At 43.7% G+C, this 18126-nt stretch overlaps 1 protein-coding gene across 7 annotated transcripts in view; it reads left to right on the forward strand.

Annotated features, from left to right (window-relative positions):
• The window catches only part of SH3KBP1 (SH3 domain containing kinase binding protein 1), a 327120-nt gene that overhangs the window by 148174 nt on the left and 160820 nt on the right, over positions 1 to 18126 (forward strand). For 4 of the 7 annotated variants that reach the window (XM_075913595.2, XM_075913630.2, XM_006121845.5 and 1 more), the window contains one exon: positions 12762 to 12868. In XM_075913595.2, the coding sequence (XP_075769710.1) occupies positions 12762 to 12868 (107 nt within the window). Of the gene's footprint in view, positions 1 to 7810; positions 7847 to 12761; positions 12869 to 18126 lie in introns of all 7 variants that reach the window. The other 3 variants (XM_075913587.2, XM_075913614.2, XM_075913604.2) reach the window with 1 other exon arrangement.

Raw genomic sequence — 18126 nt, forward strand, 5'->3', positions numbered from 1 at the left:
AAATACATTAAAAGCAAGAGGAAGACCAAGGACAGGGTAGGCCCACTGCTTAGTGAGGAGGGAGAAGCAATAACAGGAAACTTGGAAATGGCAGAGATGCTCAATGACTTCTTTGTTTCGGTCTTCATCGAGAAGTCTGGAGGTGTGCCTAGCGTAGTGAATACAAGCAGAGAGAGGGTAAGTTTAGAAGATAGGATACACAAAGAACAAGTTAAAAATCACTTAGGAAAGTTAGATGTCAGCAAGTCACCAATCCTGATGAAATGCATCCCAGGATACTCAAGGAGCTGATAGAGGAGGTATCTGAGCCTTTAGCTATGATTTTTGAAAAATCATGGCAGACAGGGGAGATTCCAGAAGACTGGAAAAGGGCAATTATTGTGCCCATCTATAAAAAGGGGAATAAGAACAACCCAGGAAACTACAGACCGGTCAGTTTAACGTCTGTCCCAGGGAAGATAATGCAGCAGGTAATTAAGGAAATCATATGCAAACACTTGGAAGGTAATAAAGTGATAGGGAATAGCCAGCATGGGTTTGTGAAGAACAAGTCATGCCAAACTAATCTGATAGCTTTCTTTGATAGGATAACGAGCCTTGTGGATAAGGGAGAAGCGGTGGATGTCATATACCTAGACTTTAGTAAGGCATTTGATACGGTCTCGCATGATATTCTTATTGATAAACTAGGCAAATATAACTTAGATAGGGCCACGATAAGGTGGGTGCATAATCGGCTGGATAACCGTAGTCAGAGAGTTGTTGTTAACGGTTCTAAATCCTGCTGGAAAGGGATAACAAGTGGAGTTCCTCAAGGGTCTGTTTTGGGACCCATACTGTTCAATATCTTCATCAATGATGTAGATATTGGGATAGAGAGTACGCTTATTAAGTTTGCAGATGATACCAAACTGGGTGGGGTTGCAACTTCTTTGGAGGATAGGGACATAATTCAAAATGACCTTAGCAAGTTAGAGAAATGGTCAGAGGTAAACAGGATGAGGTTTAATAAAGAGAAATGCAAAGTGCTCCACTTAGGAAGGAACAATCAGTTCCATACATACAAGATGGGAAGCGACTGTCTAGGAAGGAGCATGGCGGAAAGGGATCTTAGGGGTCATAGTGGACCACAAGTTGAATATGAGTCAACAGTGTGATGCTGTTGCAAAAAAAGCAAATATGATTCTAGGTTGTATCAACAGGTGTGTTGTAAGCAAAACTCGTGAAGTCATTCTGCCGCTCTACTCTGCACTAGTTAGGCCTCAGCTGGAGTACTGTGTCCAGTTCTGGGCGCCACATTTCAAGAAAGATGTGGAGAAATTGGAAAGGGTACAGAGAAGAGCGACAAGAATGATTAAAGGTTTAGAGAACATGACCTATGAAGCCAGGCTTCATGAACTGGACTTGTATAGTTTGGAAAAAAGAAGATTAAGGGGGGACATGATAGCAGTTTTCAAATATCTAAAAGGGTGTCACAAGGAGGAAGGAGAAAATTTGTTCCTCTTGGTTACTGAGGACAGGACAAGGAGTAATGGGCTTAAAGTGCAGCAGGGGAGGTTTAGATTGGACATTAGGAAAAAATTCCTAACTGTCAGGGTGGTCAAATATTGGAATAAATTGCCAAGGGAGGTGGTGGAATCTCCCTCTCTGGAGATATTTAAGAACAGGTTAGATAGACATCTGTCAGGGATGGTGTAGACGGAGCTTGGTCCTGCCTTGAGGGCGGGGGGCTGGACTCGATGACCTCTCGAGGTCCCTTCCAGTCCTATTATTCTATGATTCTACGATTCATAGCTGCACATCCCACTTTCATAGTTGTAGATCCCAACTTTAGTCTATGGGTTTTTTCAGTGTCATACTGAAGTCATCTAATTGTTTTACCTCAAGGCTGCTTCCGTTGTCATGCTCCATCAGTACTTTTGAATGTCCTTCGAGTGACTGCATCTCATTTATCTGATTCACACACCTCGCTTACAGGTGCATGCCCTTGCTTTACAGTAGCCAATTGTGCCTCTCTTTGGCCATCCTGAATTTGACTGACACCTGAGTTCACAACTTCTCGCAACCATTCTGACCATCTGGTGCTGGAGTCCTCTGTCTCTTGTGTTCCCACATTTACACATTCCCAACTTACACAAAGGACAGTTCATTTCAAAGAAAGCTATTTCTCCTACAAAAGAACAGGCAGGATTTCTTACAGACGTAGAGAGTTAAAAAAAAAAAACAATTTTAAACAATGTCTTACTAACTGACAATGCCTAATGCAGAATACTAGGGAGCTGTGCCCGCTGCTTACTATGCTCACCAACCCTCCCTTCCCCTCGGCAGCTTTCGTGGCCTGAGAGGGTGGTGATGTCATTCTGTCACCCAGCAGGAAAAACTTTTGTATATAGAGAGAGTTTTCAGTACCTAGCAACTTCTATAAAGCAAAGCTATACACATGTATGTAACTACATGAAACAAAGCTATACAATGAAGCCTATATAATTACTACTATGTGACAGGCCTACATCACTGCTCAGCTGCTACTAACAGTGGATTGGGTAATGAGACATCATGGGAGGCAGTATGGTCTAGAGCAGGGCTGGGGATCCTCAGGCCCGGGGGCTGGATGTAGCCCCCAGACCTGTCTGGATCTGGCCCATGGGGCTCAAGGCTCTTTCCAGCATTGGGGAGCCCATGCTGGCGCTCCAGCTCCTTTGCCATCCTCCCACGGGGCTGTAGCACACACAGTCTACTAGCCTGGGCCCCTCTAGACTCTGGTGTGCAAGGGGAATGTGAGGAGTGTATTTCTTCTTCTCAGTCAGTGAGGGGATTTTTTGTTGTTTTTGCTTCGCACTTGTGAGCAGCCCCGACTGATTTTTCTGTGGGTCAGCGGCCCCTGACCCAATAAAGGTCCCCAAAGCTAGTCTAGGGAACAGAACAACTGGATAGGGACTTGGGATGCCTGGGCTCTGTTCCTGGCTCTGCCACGGCTTGCTCTCTGGCCTTGGGTAAGCCACTTCACCTGTTTGTGCAACACTGTCTCTGTCTCTAAAATGGGAATGATGAAACAGACCACTCTGTGTAAGGTACTTTGAGATTTACTGATGAAGAAAGCCAAATAAACACTAGGTGTGTGTGTTTGTTCGTTCATTGTCTGTTGGGAGTGGATATGAGAATAGGTTGCCTGGGAGAAGTGAGCTGGGGAGGGATTTTCATGAATGCTTTACAACTCTTAGCAAAGTTTACATTGGGAAACAAGTTACAGTAGTCCCAGTTTGTTTAATCCCTGTCAGAAGAGAGTAACTACTTTCAGTAATATTAAACAGTCTGTTAGAAACAACATCACTGAATTCATCTTTCACTTTGTGAGAGTGTTTAATTCTTGTGTGTGCCTATAGATGGTAGTATTTATTGACAATTAAATTCCAAAGTAGTCAGGCAATACTAAAGTTAAAGTTCTGATAGAAGTGTTAATTTTGCTATGTTAGACGTATGTATTGTTTTTCAGGCTGCATCTGGTTAAATGTGCCTCTTATTGTAGTTTACTATTTCTGCTGTATCACATAGACATAAATATGCAAGATAAGCAGCAAATCAAATTAATGTTACTGCTTAAAATTTAACTTTTGCTTTTTATGTTTTTTTTTTTTTAATTATTCAACTTCATTGTTACAGTGTTTGCAGAGTAGAGGCTTAGGGCAGGGGGTATTATTTGGTGGGGCCTTCTTTCCGCCCTGCCCTGGCTGGTGGGGCCTTCTTTCCCCCTTTCCCTCCCCTGAAGGCTGGCAGGAGCCTTTTCCCTCTCTGTCTCCTGCCCTGGCCGGATGGTGGGGGCCCTGTTCCCCCCCCCCTGCCCTCCAGCACTGCAGCCAGGGGCTGGGGAGGCAAGGGTTCGGGGCCGGGGGCTACTTACCTGATCTGGTGGGAGGCAAGATGGCAAGCCCCAGCCTCCGCTAACCATTCTCTTGGTAGTGTGGTTGCCCTCAGTGGTCACTCTGCAGTATAATAGCTTTCCCCTGTGCTCTCAGTATCGTGGCCCTTCTCTCTGTGCTCCCTCACTTTCCCTGTTACGGAAAGTAGTCTCATTCCTGGCACTTCTCATTTTCCTGGCACAACCAAACTCTGAGCTGGCTTTAAGTTAGGAGGAGAAGAAGCTGCATACCAAATTTGGTGGCCCTAGCTCTCACCCTTTAGGAGTTCTTGAACAAACAGATTCATGGACAGACAGATGCACTTTTCTAAACTGTAGATGTCCACTCTCAAACTGACATCTTTTTTTTCTGCTGGATCTGGAACAGATCCGAGGTGGGATTTTATGTTTTCTTCCCTGAGTATCAACCTCCCTTCCAACTCCATTTGAGTGGTTAAGAGAATTAGAATTCAGGTTTTAACATCCTGGTTAGATGTCACAATTCAATTCTTATGAATATTGCCAAAGTGCTCCAGGATAAAATGGAAATCAGGACTTGATATTTCTGTTTTTGTTAGTTTTATTTAAGTGGGTTATGAACATTAAATCCTGTCTCTCCTTCAGTCAATGACAAAACTCTTGTTAATTTAAATAGGACCAAGATTTCATGGGAGGACTTCAAATGCTATCTTCAGTAAATCTTGCAGGATCATTAAGGGCACCAGCCAGTTTGTTATCCCATTTAAAAATAAGTTACAATTAAATTTTATCACAGACATGCTACGCATATACTTACTGTCTCATAAAAATTAATTAATGGCTCTAGTCTGTGCAGCTTAACTACCAGCTCTTGTTTCTTGAAAATTCTTGTCTTTTTCAATTTCTGTTTCTCCAGAGACTAACGTGCAAAGACAGACAAAGGCTGCATAGGATTTTCTTTTTTGTTCTGTGGTGGTGAACCATGGCTAAGCATGTCAGAGGAGTTAGTTAAGATGTGGTCTTAAAGATAGACAATATGTAGGGAAGGACGGAGACAGCTTAGAAAGGAACAGTGAAGTGGACTGGAAAGAAAAAGGGAAGGTGCTGTTCAGCACACACACTCAGCTTGCTATATTACCCCCACACTTTTGCCACAGAAGATCTGCCATCGCTTCTGGGCATAAGAGACCCTATCTGGGAATATTTAGAAAAAAATTGTTCCCTGGGTAAAAACGGAAAATGTGCCAAGTGTAAGCAGTACAAGATGATGATTTAGGCCCTAGCTGCAAGAATGTAACATCATAAGGAAAATTGTTTATTGGGAGAAAATCATGTGGATGAAGATGTGGATATGGCTGAAGAACAGTGTGGATCAATTTTGCAATGCATCATTTTTCAAGAATCTGTCTTTGCCTTTTAGTATAAATGTGATTTCACAAGCTGTTTGCCATGTTGGATGCTGCTGCACCCACTAATTTTGCCCTGTGGGTACTCCACTGGAGCACTCAGAGTCAGCGCCTATGTTCTAGTGATGTTACATATCGTGTAATTGAATAGTTGTGTAACCACATGAAATTTTATCGGTTACATGAATATTCATGGTCCCAGGGGTGGGGTCAGCAGCAGTGCGCTCTAACCCCGTTCCCAGGGAGCCCCCTGTCAACCCGCGCAGCTACCTCTCCGTGGAGCTGGTGCTGAGGAGAGCCGGCTTAAAAGTATCTGTTTCTGCCTGCCTCCCCTCGCTGCCTCTGTAAGAGGCAACAAGGGTGTGTGTGAGTGTCTGTGTGTGCGTGCGCACCATTGATAGGCTTAATCAATAAGCCTAGGCTTGCCGATTAACCGTTTACTTGACTATATGCTAACATTCCTCCTATGATCCAATACACACTGAGTAATATCTGATTTCTGCATCAACTGGTAATCAACAAACTCTTCTAGCTCATTATCTCAGATGGAGAGAGATTGAACATGTTCTGACATCAGCCAACAAAGTACTCAGCCTGGTCAGAAGTACAGTTTTCTCTAATTCACAAAAACTGCCATTTTTAATATCTCATTATTCAAAGGTAGCATCTCACATGCATACTTGGCTAAGCAAGTATATGACCTGACGGCACAAAAGAACTTCCATTTTGCAACGGGAGTAATATCCTCTTGTGACTCCAACTTTCCATACACATTGTTTTGGGACCAGACTGATAACACTGTTTGTCATCTCGGTTCAGCACCTGAGTAAAAACATTTTAAATCTTTAAATATTTACTGAAAATGAGTGAGACAAGCTTAGGAATGTGTGTGAGACTGAGATAGTATGCTAATGAGTGAGTCTCCCATCCAGTGGAACTTGACATGTCTGGGTCTTGTCTTGTTTCCTTTGAAGTCTATGGCAATTTCCCTCCTCCACTAACCGAAATCAAAGTGAGTCTTTCATTGACATCTATAGACTTTAGATAAAGATCCATATAGGCTGTGCCAAGCTTTGTTAGATTAAAATTTAATTAAAAAACATGAACAGCTTTTAACGTTTCTTAAATTAGTTAAAACTCCCTTATGTGTTGGATAATTAAAAAAACGATCAACACGTATTTTGTCTTTAAAGCTAACAATTATTAAACAAAGGACTTAATTATATGTATGTTAGTAAATTGAACTGGTTGCTTGTGATCATTATACTTCAAGATTTTAGAACTATTAGATCTCATCCTTGCTTGTCTGATTTTTTTTTTTTTATTTATAGATTAAAAGGGGGGGGGGGAGTTATGGGTTTTTTTTTCAGCTCCCAATTAGAGCTTTGAATTTAACTAGTTGAGTGAGCTGAGTTAAACAAACTGAAATAAAATAAAACATCCTCTCTACATTCGCAGAGGAGGACACCGATATCAAAAGCAGATTTAGCATTTCAACAAACCCGTTTTGCAAATGCTTAATCAGTGACTTCTGGTACCTCAATGGTTTGTTTCTTCAAAGCTTGGTTGTAAAGAGGAGCTGTTTAATATTATTTTTTAAATTATTCTAATAGACTATAATAAAATTTGGCCTTAATAAGGTTGTGATAATTTCAAATTTAATTTTAAATAGGTTCATTTAAAAATCTATAGTTTATTCAATTTAAATATTCATGTTTTGATTTTTTTTAAATCTATTTCTGTCCATATTGGACCCTTAAGAAAAGCTAAGTAAAACTGACCTTTTCTCTTCAATCTATCATAATTGTAATGAAAATTTGATTTAATAAATAGTGAATAATGTTTAGTTGAATCCAGTACTACTCAATATAATTAATTTATAAAGTGTCATTCTTGTTACTTGTTCATAATGCACAGCAATTAAAATAATGGAATTTTTGAGCATGCTGGGCGGTAGTCCATTTTGTAGGCTATTATGAGACTAGGCAACATTTCTAGTGGCTCTGTGTGCCAAGTTATAAACATCATTGTGCACATTATTTTAATTAGCTATTTTTAAATGTTCATATTTTGGCTTCCTGTCCTAGACCCTAGCTATAATTATACTATGCATTTTATTAAACATTTCTGATAGGTATCCTGATAAATAGATTTCTATTTGTGAATAGGTTTACTATGACGTGCACTTACTTATAAATCCAGAGTGAAGACTTGTGCTGAGAATATTGGAATTACATGATTAAACATTCTGCTCTACCAATTGCGATTGAGGTTGCAACCTCATTCTTAGTTGTGTTCCTTTGTGCATATGCCTTATAATATAGAGTTTAATTATGTGATCTTCTACTATTTAAAAAAATAAAATATATTATCTGTTTTTCTGCCACCATAACTCTAAGTGCAGCATCTTGGTATACTTTTGTATTTTTGAATAGTGAGAACTGCAGTTTCTGTTAACAGTTGCATTAGAAGAAAGTGGAACTGGATGATACTGTCTCTCACCTTCTGTTCTTTGCTGTTTTCCATTTAGATATTTCTTTAGAGAGAGATCCAGGGAGAGAAAGAGGTGAGAGACCCAGAGACTAATTTAAGGGTACTTATGATGTTTTTTCAGGAACTTTGAACAGTTGGGAATATTGAGTGCTGTGGGTTGATCTTTCTTCTTTGGTATCATGATGCTTTCATGCCTTAATGTACTGTATAACTTCTGTGAATGTGTCTGAGAGGAACTGTAAGTTCATGATCCCCATAGTTATAATACTTTGCATTTCTGTTAAGATTTTGGGATCTCAGAGTTTTATAAATGTCAAGTTGGGCTCACAATACATTGGGGAGGGAAGATATACAATTATCCCTATTTATAAATGGGGAAATTGAGCTCCAAGTACCTTAAACTTACCCAAACCACACAAGAACTAAGAGATCAGGGAAGAGAACACACATCTCTTGGTTCATTTTCTGTGCTTTTGAAACAAACTAGGTTTGTTCCTAAATTTTAAAACATATTTCTCACTGTTAAGATTCTCCTCTGCCCCACCTGCAGTTTTCTTGGATTTTCCATTTGCTAAAGCTCTGCTGTCGATGGAACTGAAGCCAGTGGGGTTAAACTCATTATCATTTTATTTTTAACTTTTCTAGTTTTGTTGTGATATGAAATGGATCTCAGAACATTTGCCTCTTTTCCTCTACCTTTCCCACAGGAGCTGGAGTAAGAGAATAGCAGTAGACAAAACAGTATGTTGGGCAATAGGACTTTTAGCTCCTTCGTTATTCCACATTGTCACTCTTGCATTGTAGAGTGCACACATCATGCATTGAAACTGTGTTGAAGAATTATTAAAGGCACTAGGATTTTTTTCTGAACATCTTTCCTTCTTCGATCTATGACTTTTGTGTTTTGTATATCTTTTTTTTTCTGCTGGACTGTGGACTGCAGCATTGAAGGAGCTTCCTTTTCACTCATCCTTCTTTTGTACTAGGACTTGCATTACAGTATTAGAGGACCTCCCACATTGTAGAGGATTTTTTTCCCAATAAAACAGCAGCAGTTCCCCAAGGTTGGCCCCAGTGGGCCACTGTTACTGTATTTGCTTGCATCTCCACAGGTACGGGTGATTGCAGCTCCCTTTCGCCATGGATCGCTGTTCTTGGTCAATGGAAGCTGCAGGAAGCTGTGTAGACTGGGACATGGCTTCCTCTAGCTTCTGTTGACCAGGAACAGTGATTCACAGCCACAGGAGCTGCAAGTACCCATAACTGCGGAGGCGCAAGTAAATATAGGGCTGGCCCATCTGGGGCTAATCCTGTGGAACTGAATCCGGCCCACAGGCTGGTACTTGCCCACCCTTGCCTAAAGAGAAGCATTAAGGAACTCTATTATTACCTTGGTGCCTAAGTCAAGTCAACAGCTACCACTTCATAAGTGCTGATGTTCATATAATGAGGATGTTTATCATTAGAGAAAGTCTGTTTTTTATTTGCAATTTTTTGCACAATCCTGAAAGCATTCTGTGTAGAATGCACTTATTGAAGGTACAACCCAGAAATCACCTTAGTAAAATCATTAGTGTGTTACAATACCTTTTATTAGTGCTAATGAAGAAAAAGAAACTGATATTTTTATGAAAGAAGAACTGAGATAGTTAGGTCAGCTGCATGAAATGTATATTTATATTTTTTACAAAAATTCCAGTAGTCATCTTCCATGCATATTATACCTCAAAAGGAAGGGAAACTTTCTCGTAAAGCTCAGGATGGGAAAATTTAACAGCTGAGTCTTCTAGTGAAAAGTAATCTGAAGAAGTGGGTTGTGCCCGCAAAAGTCATAATACCATCTACATATTTTGTTAGTCTTTAAAATACTACCAGACTATTTGTCTAGGTTTGTCTGCATGGGCCTTGCCTCTGCCCCTGCTTCTTTTACATTTTAAAAGACCAGCTTTCCAGACAGGGAGAGGGGGGTGAGAATCAGCAATTATCTGACTTTTCTCATCCATTTGTCCTAAGGAGCATTTCTAGGACTGTTAATGAGTACTTTTGTGGAAAAATTTAAAAAACAACATAGTCTAGTAGTAGCACCTTAAAGACTAACAAAACACGTAGATGGTATCATGAGCTTTCGTGGGCACAGCTCAATTCTTTAGATGACTAGATTATTAAAAGTCCAGATCCAAGAATAAATCAGGAAAGGGAGTGGGGGAAGAGAGAAAAAAATAGTGAATTAATCAGTGTTTCTCAACCAGTGGTACAAGTACCCTTAGGGGTACTCAAGAGAAGTCGGGGGGGGGGGGGGGGAGAGGGAGGGGTATGTCAACACAACTGAAATTTGTAGAAAACTGAATTTTTGTTTTAACTTTTACAGTGCTTTATTATTTTTGTACTTCTTATACCCAAAAATTTCATTGTCCACCCAGCTGGACAAGTTGTTTAAACAAATGTGTTGCAATGGTAGAAAAAAAAATTGTGTGTCAGAAAATTGTAGGTACTGGGGATACTTATACATTTTTTTAAAAAGGGGATACATATATATATTTTTAAAAGGGGGTACTTTATAAAGAAAGGTTGAGAAACGGAATTAGATTGTTCAAGTTACAAGAAAAATTTGCACCTCTATTAAGTACCGGTTGTTTGGTTGAGTCATTAGGATGTGGAAGGTAGTGTGCAAGCCAGCCCATATCTTTATTCATTCCTCTCCGATAGGAATCAACATGGTAACTTAGAGATCCATTAATGAGTGCCCATCATGCCAGTTTCATGATTTTTTAAAAAACTTACTTGTGAGGTGAAGAACTGCACTGACAGTATAGCATAGTTCATACATTGGAAGGAATCTGAACAAGAAATGTCCTTATTTATGACGGGGGGGGGGGGGGGGCGGGCGGGCGGGCTGTGTTTTAATTGGTTTCTATTATTCTCCTTCCATGATCCCCCCCTCCCCATGCATAATGCTGTTACTATTCTTTGTTTTGGTTAGTGGCTCTTTAACCAAGATGAGGCTGGGTAGGAGATGTTTCAGCAATTAAATTACAGAAAGTTTTCTCTTTCCCTCATATTTTCACAAAAATGTCCAAATAAAAATACATTTGGGCTACAGGCAGTCCCCGGGTTACGTACAAGATAGGGACTGTAGGTTTGTTCTTAAGTTGAATCTGTATGTAAGTCGGAACTGGCATCAGCCGCTGCTGAAACTGATCAATTTCAACAGCGGCTGAATCTGGACGCCAGTTCTGACTTACATACAGATTCAACTTAAGAACCCCAGGCATCCCCAAGTCAGCTGCTGCTGAAACTGATTAGCGGCTGATTCCAGGAAGCCCCAGGAAGGGGCTTCCTGAAGTCCGCCACTGGTCAGTTTCAGCAGCGGCTGATTTGGGGACGCCTGGGGCAGAGCAGCTGGGGTGCTGCCGGGTTGGTCCAGTAGCACCAAGGAGCGGTGCTGCAGGACCAACCGGCAGCGCCCCACCTGCTCTACCACAGGCCCGGGGCTTTGCTCCACGTTTCCCTGGTCTGCTGGGGGGGGGCACTAGCTGCGCCACTCCCCCCCCCCCCGCAGACCAGGGACACGGGGAGCAAAGCCACAGCGGTGGGGTGCCGCGCCTCTGAGGCTTTGCTTTGGCAAAGCCTCAGAGGCGCGGGACCCCTCCGCCTCCCCGGCTTTGCTCCAGGTATCCCTGGTCTGCTGGAGACGGTCCCCAGCAGACCAGAGGCACCGGGAGCAAAGCGGCAGCGGCGGCGGAGTCCCGCGCCTCCCCGGCTTTGCTACAGCAAAGCCTCAGAGGCGCGGGACCCCTCCGCCTCCCCGGCTTTGCTCCGGGTGTCCCTGGTCTGCTGGAGACGGTCCCCAGCAGACCAAAGACATCCGGAGCAAAGCGGCAGCAGCGGCGTGGTGCCGCGCCTCTGAGGCTTTACTCTGGCAAAGCCTCAGAGGCGCGGGACTCCACTGCTGCTGCCGCTTTGCTCCCGGTGCCTCTGGTCTGCTGGGGACCGTCTCCAGCAGACTAGGGACACCGGGAGCAGCTTTTCTTGCCCCGGAGGTCGAGATGGTGGGACCGCTGCGCTCTGGCCGGTCCCGCTGCCTGCGAGCTCCAGGGAGAGAAAGCCCCGTTTGTAAGTGCGGATCCGACATAAGTCGGATCCGCGTAACTCGGGGACTGCCTGTATTTGTTTAGCAAGCAATATTCCAAAACTCAGTCTTGCCATTTACCTGGCTGCATTTAAATCAATACCCTACATTTAGATTAGTGCACAAGTATAAATATATATGTGATGGACCTACTGATGGGCTGATGCATTAAAAAGAGAAGAGGAGGAAGAAAGTGATAGTACAAGTTTAACCTTTCTCTAGTCTGGCTCCCTTGGGACCTGATCAGTTCCGAACCAGAGAATTTTCCAGACCATGGGAGATCAGTATGGTCTAGCAGCATTACCAACACTTCCATTGCTTAGTGGGCTGCTAGAGGACATTTAGTGGTAAATGAGAGCTAAATAACAGCACAGAACACTGAGAGCCAGGACTCTGATGGCTGTAAACAAACTTTATGGGACCAAGGGAAACTTGGCCACAGCCATGATAAGCCGACATCTGGCTAACTGATATCATGTTGCACCATGGATGTTTCCAGACCAGAGAGTTTTGGACTAGAGAGATTCAGTCTGTAGTAGAAGAATGACAATTTATTCTTTCTTGAATATCCTGTTGTATAAATTAAATTCAAGAACAATAATAGATGGAAGGAGAAGAATGCTCTGTGGTAATACCTCTCTATTGGTATTTTGTAAATTGATTCTAGGCACATTCATTAGGCATTGCAAACACTCAAAATTTTTAACAGTGCTTATTTATAATAGTGAAATGCTGCTTCATCTTTGATGTTCTCCCATGAAGTCGGTTCAGGGGTTGTGTAGCTGGTTTGCTTTTTCAAGGAGCTTCATTTTGTTTGTTTTCATCTAAACATTTGCTCTATTTTTTCATCTCCGTCTAGGGGAGAGAAATCGGAGGAGACGATGTCAGGTGGCTTTCAGTTACATGCCCCAGAATGAAGATGAACTGGAGTTAAAAGTTGGTGACATCATTGAAGTGGTGGGAGAAGTAAGTCACTCTTATGTACTGTGTAGGCACATAGTTTTCATTTGCTTTGTACACACCTTTCAGAACCATTCAAAAGAGAAGTTTTTACTGTTCTTTGTGTTATGTCAGTTTAGATTTTTTTTTTCCTCTTATGATTTTGTTGTCATTTGATCTGCATCAGAGCTTTGCCTGCAGGAATATATGCATACTCCTCACCAAGTGGCATTTGAACACAGATCAGTTTGTAAGATTGGGCACCAGTTACAAAAGTTCAAATGCTTAGAACCTGCAAGTGGTTCTGCATATACAGATGTGGTTGCTGAACCGAATCCATAGTGTTCAGTCCTTACTCCTTCTAAGGCAGGGGTGGGCAAAAGGGCTTCCGCGGGCCAGATCCGGCCTGCCAAGTGGGTTGATCCAGCCCGTGAATGCCCTGACACCCTCCCGTTCCCAGGCCAATCAGGGTTTGTGGGCTAGGAAGCACAGAAGTGTCCTGACCCCACCCCTTCCGCCTGAGGTCCTACTCCTTCTGGGGTGGCCAGGGGGCCATTTCAGAAATTTCTGAAGTGGCCTCCCTGCCTAAATTATTGCCTGCCCTTGTTCTAAGGCAGGGTTGGACAAAAGGGCCTCCACAGAATGGATCTGGGCCTTCGCGGGCCAGATCCGGCCCACCAAGCGGGTTGATCCGGCCCATAGTAGCCCTGACTTTACCCCACCCCAGGTCAATCAGGGCCTGGGGAGGAAGAGGGAGGTACGCAAAGTCTCCTCCTGCCTTGCAAGGGGTTTGACACTTAAGTCAACTGCCAGCTACTGCTTAGCTGGTGGTTGACTCTAAGTGCGGCACTCCCTGGCAGGGTGGGGGCATGGAACGAGAGATTTCACATGCTCTCCCTACCCCAAAGACCCTGAGTGACCTGGGGGCAGGGAGGGAGCGTGCAAAGTCTTCTCCCAATGCCAGGTGCATGGGTACCTAGAGGGAACCACCAGCTGTTCAGAACAGCTGGCAGTTCTCTCAGAGTGGGGTGGGGGATGACAGAGACTTTGCATGATCCTCCACCCCCAGACCAATCAGGTTATGCGGGTGGGGAAGCAGAAATTGTCTTGGCCCTGCCCCTTCCACCTGAGGCCCCGCGGGGCGGCTCGGGGCCACTTCAAAAATTTCTAAAGTGGCCTCTGGTCAAAAATTATTGCCAACTCCTTTTCTAAGGACTTGGTCTTGCTCTATTTAAGTTGCTAAAAGTTATGTTCTTGGTTAAATATCAGGACTGGGTCCTAAAATACTACCTTAGAATCTTTAGAATGAATCAGGATATGCTCAAAGTCATTTAATTTTATTTTATTTGAAGTGATTTACCTAAGGATTTAGTTTGATGAAAAGACCAATAAAACCTAGGTTTTCTGCTGCCATGATTTATTTCTAGGGATTTTTTTTCAATGACTGAGCAGCTAACAAATCAGCATTTGTTATTCTGCTGAGGATATGGCCAGATTTACTTTTCTTTTCTCTGTCACTTAAATGGCCAACAATTTATTTATTTAAAAAAAAATCTGTTGCAGTCTGGTCAGATCTCTGTCGCCTGTAAAGACTAAACTTGACATATCCAAATGTGAGGGGCTTAGTAATCACGTTTCTTCTTTAACCTGAATGCACACACTGCACGTTGTCCTTTCCAGTACCAGACACCTCATGTCACCTAACTAACTTTATTCTGGCTGTGAGCAGAATTGTAATGTAGCATGTGAAGATTACAGGATATTGGCTAGGACATTTGGATGACACAATTCACCCCACATTCTAATGAGTTCCAAGACTGAATTTAAGCTCTTCTTACTGTGAAATTTATTCTTACATGAACATAGAAAGCTTTCTTTGAATTGCCTCACTTAACACTTGATAAATCTATCTTTTGAAGAACAAGGCGATGGAATAAAAAGCCCTCAGAACATTATCTAAATGGGCCATCCATGAGGAATCATATAGTTAACGAATTTAATTGCCCTCTAGAGTTCAGCCAACAAATCTATCTCCTATTTCTTTTCACATATACTTGAATAACTCCCCTCTTTCCATAATCAGTACAATTTTTCAAATGCAGGTGAGACTGAAATTGTTTACATTATATGTGGAAGTTGTAGACATGAAAATTAAACTTTACACTCCCTCACCTTCTAACCCCTTTACACACATGCTGACAGTTAAGGGAATGTTTTACATAAATAGGCATGTACATAATATTAAAATATGTTCAATTAGCAACACACACATCTGTCATGGAATTCATAATTCTGTCTTGATTCTGTCTGAAGGGAGTCTGAGTGTCTTGCAGATTCTGTACTGGAGAACTTGTGACGTCCCAGAAATAACATTTTACTTAGAATAATTCATCTTTAAGATGTGAATTTCTAACCTGTGGAATTATGATAATAAGCACCTCAGTTGTGCAAGCCAGAAACATATTTCTGTAAAGTTTCCTTTACGATGTACCAGAAAATGTATATTCAGATTACAAATGCAAAAACCTGTTAGATGGATCATGCTTTGCAAAATGGTCATTAATATTTAGTAATACCACTACAAAATTTACGTACTCAGCCTAGAGTAGGGATGTTAAATTGCGGGTAATTGACTAATCGGATAGACGATGCTTTTTGCATTGACTGTTCGACTAGTCGGTAGAGCATCTCTTCCTTTGACGTGTAGAAACAGCCCTAGGGCTGTTACTACACTTTAAAGACAAAAGTGCCACGTGGAACCTGGGATCAGCTGGGGGTTCCCCCGCTGAACCTGGGCTCCATGCAGCGCTGCTGCTTTGAAACACTGTGGGAGCGCAGGATCCGGCTCCTCCCAGCGTTCCAAAGTGGCAGCTCCACGTGGAGCCCAGGATCAGCTGATCCCAGCCTCCTTGCGGTGCTGTCACTTTGAAGTGCCATGGGAGTCCGGTGTCAGGCTCTGCCCGGCATTTCATAGTCGACTAGTCCTTCATATCCCTAGTCTAAGCCAGTGGTTCCCAACCTTTTTTATAGCACGGACCAGCAAACCCATTCCCAAACTTTTGGCAGACTGATAACATCTTACTTGCTAATAAAATGTTACCTGTCTACCAATCCTCTCACCTGCTTACCCAGTCTTGTCACTGCACATCTCTCTACCTCCCATCCCTGAACCCTCTGACCTCATCCAGCCAACCCCGGTACTCTGTGTCGCTGTATTATTAAACGTGCCCAGCCAATCATCTGATATCTCCTATAGCCCAGTAATTGCATTACCTCACAAGTCTCTCTTGCCAAGCCTGTCACCCCAGTGCCCATTGTCTCCCACTTCAACACTCCCTGCTGCCAACTTCCTTTTGTCAATCACCTCTGTCCTGCCTGGAGCCTGTCCTGAATCCACTGTCACTATCCACCTTGACACTGTGTCCTAGTGACCCCTGCCTGACTCAAACTGACAACCACCCATTTCTCCAGATCCTGCCCCACCACTCCCAATGCTCCCTGATTCTGCCCCACTATCCCCGGTGTCCCTTGCTCCACAAACCCCATGACTGACTGTTGCGCCAAACCCTGATACTGGCTCACTGACCCTGCAGCTGCCTGTTCCACAAGCTCTGAGGCCCCCCAACCCTGCTCAGACACCCTCACACCAGCTGCCCCCTGAGACAGAAGCACAAGCTGCACTGCACCTGGCTGTATAATCACTGACCCACTGCAACCCACCCCTTCTTGCCCTTTGACCTCTACCCTCCCTCAGCCCCAACCCTCCCCCCTTAACTCCTAGCTCCAACCCAGCCCCTTGTTCCCCAGTGCCTAACACCCTTTGACCTCCACCCCTTCACCTGCCCTTTGACCCTTTAACCTCTGCCCCCTATAGCCCCTCTTGCCCCGTGACCCCTCCACTCACTCACTCAACACCCCTTAGACCCCACACCCACACTCCCCGGAGTGAGGCTGCACCCTCTAGGGAGCATGGCCATTACTGCCATATGGGCAGGGGGAGCATTCATTGGTGGTGTGCACACATACCCTCCTCCTTTGCACCCCTTCTCTCCCCAAGCAGGTCTCCCGCCCCCATGAGTAGAGGCCTCTCCTTCCTACCCTCTTCCCCCTCCCCATAATAGCAATCTGCTTGCCACTGCATTTCTAGTGCAGGGCAGAACAGGAGCATTCCAGTGATTTTTCTCTGTTCCCCAAACAGCAGCATGCTGAGGGTTTCTCTTCACTTCTGAAACTAAAGCGCAGCTGGCAGTGCTTTAAAGTGGAAGTGTGGCCATGGCAAAGAGCTCTCAGCACTCTATGTAAACTACCTTCATGAGGGGAGTAGCTAACAACAGAGGCTCTGCTAGGACCCCGTTTACATAGGCACTTTAACTTGCTGTATTCAAGCGGGTGGGTTTCACACTCTGGAGCCAGAAAGTTGCAGCACAGTACTCTGATGAGCTTCAGCTGTGAGATCCTTCTGGTGCTTTGAAAGGGGAGGAGCACATACCCGCAGGGCAGGCACTGTGGGATACAGGCGGAAGCCAGTTCTGATGACAGAACAAACTGGCAGTGTCTACACTCGCTCTTTGTTGACAATAAAGAGAGGGGAAAAGAACGAAAGTCTCTCTGGGTATGTCTACACTACCCCGCTAGTTCGAACTAGGGGGGGTAGTGTAGTCATATGGAGTTGCAAATGAAGCCCGGGATTTGAATTTCCCGGGCTTCATTTGCATAAAGCCGGCCGGCGCCATTTTTAAATGCCGGCTAGGTCGGACCCCTTGCCACGCGCGGCACGGACTAGCTAGTTCGGATTAGGAAGCCTAATCCGAACTAGCTAGTCCGTGCCGCGTGTAGCCCCGCGGCACTGGGTCCGACCTAGCCGGCATTTAAAAATGGCGCCGGCCGGCTTTATGCAAATGAAGCCCGGGAAATTCAAATCCCGGGCTTCATTTGCAACTCCGTATGACTACATTGCCCCCCATAGTTCGAACTAGGGGGGTAGTGTAGACATACTCTCTCAAAGTTAAATTATTGTGTTGCCGAAACCAGCCATTTTTCCCAACAAAAGTTGCATTGTAGTGTGTGCACTCTCACAGTTTGGTTGCCAGAAGGCAGTTTTTGGTGACAAAACTGGGTAGAATGGTATAAGGCCTCAGTTTAGCAACAGAGATCCATACTTTCTGCAGAAGTAAGGGTCTCTTAGCGTACATTTACACAGCAAGCAAAATCATGTGGTAGCAGGTCTCAGAGCTTGGTCTACACTACTAAAAATAGCTGTGTAGACATTCAGGCTTGAGCTAAAA

The sequence above is a fragment of the Pelodiscus sinensis genome, chromosome 1 (genome assembly GCF_052426305.1).
Source record: "Pelodiscus sinensis isolate ZL-2025 chromosome 1, ASM5242630v1, whole genome shotgun sequence".
Classification (NCBI taxonomy): Eukaryota; Metazoa; Chordata; order Testudines; family Trionychidae; genus Pelodiscus; species Pelodiscus sinensis.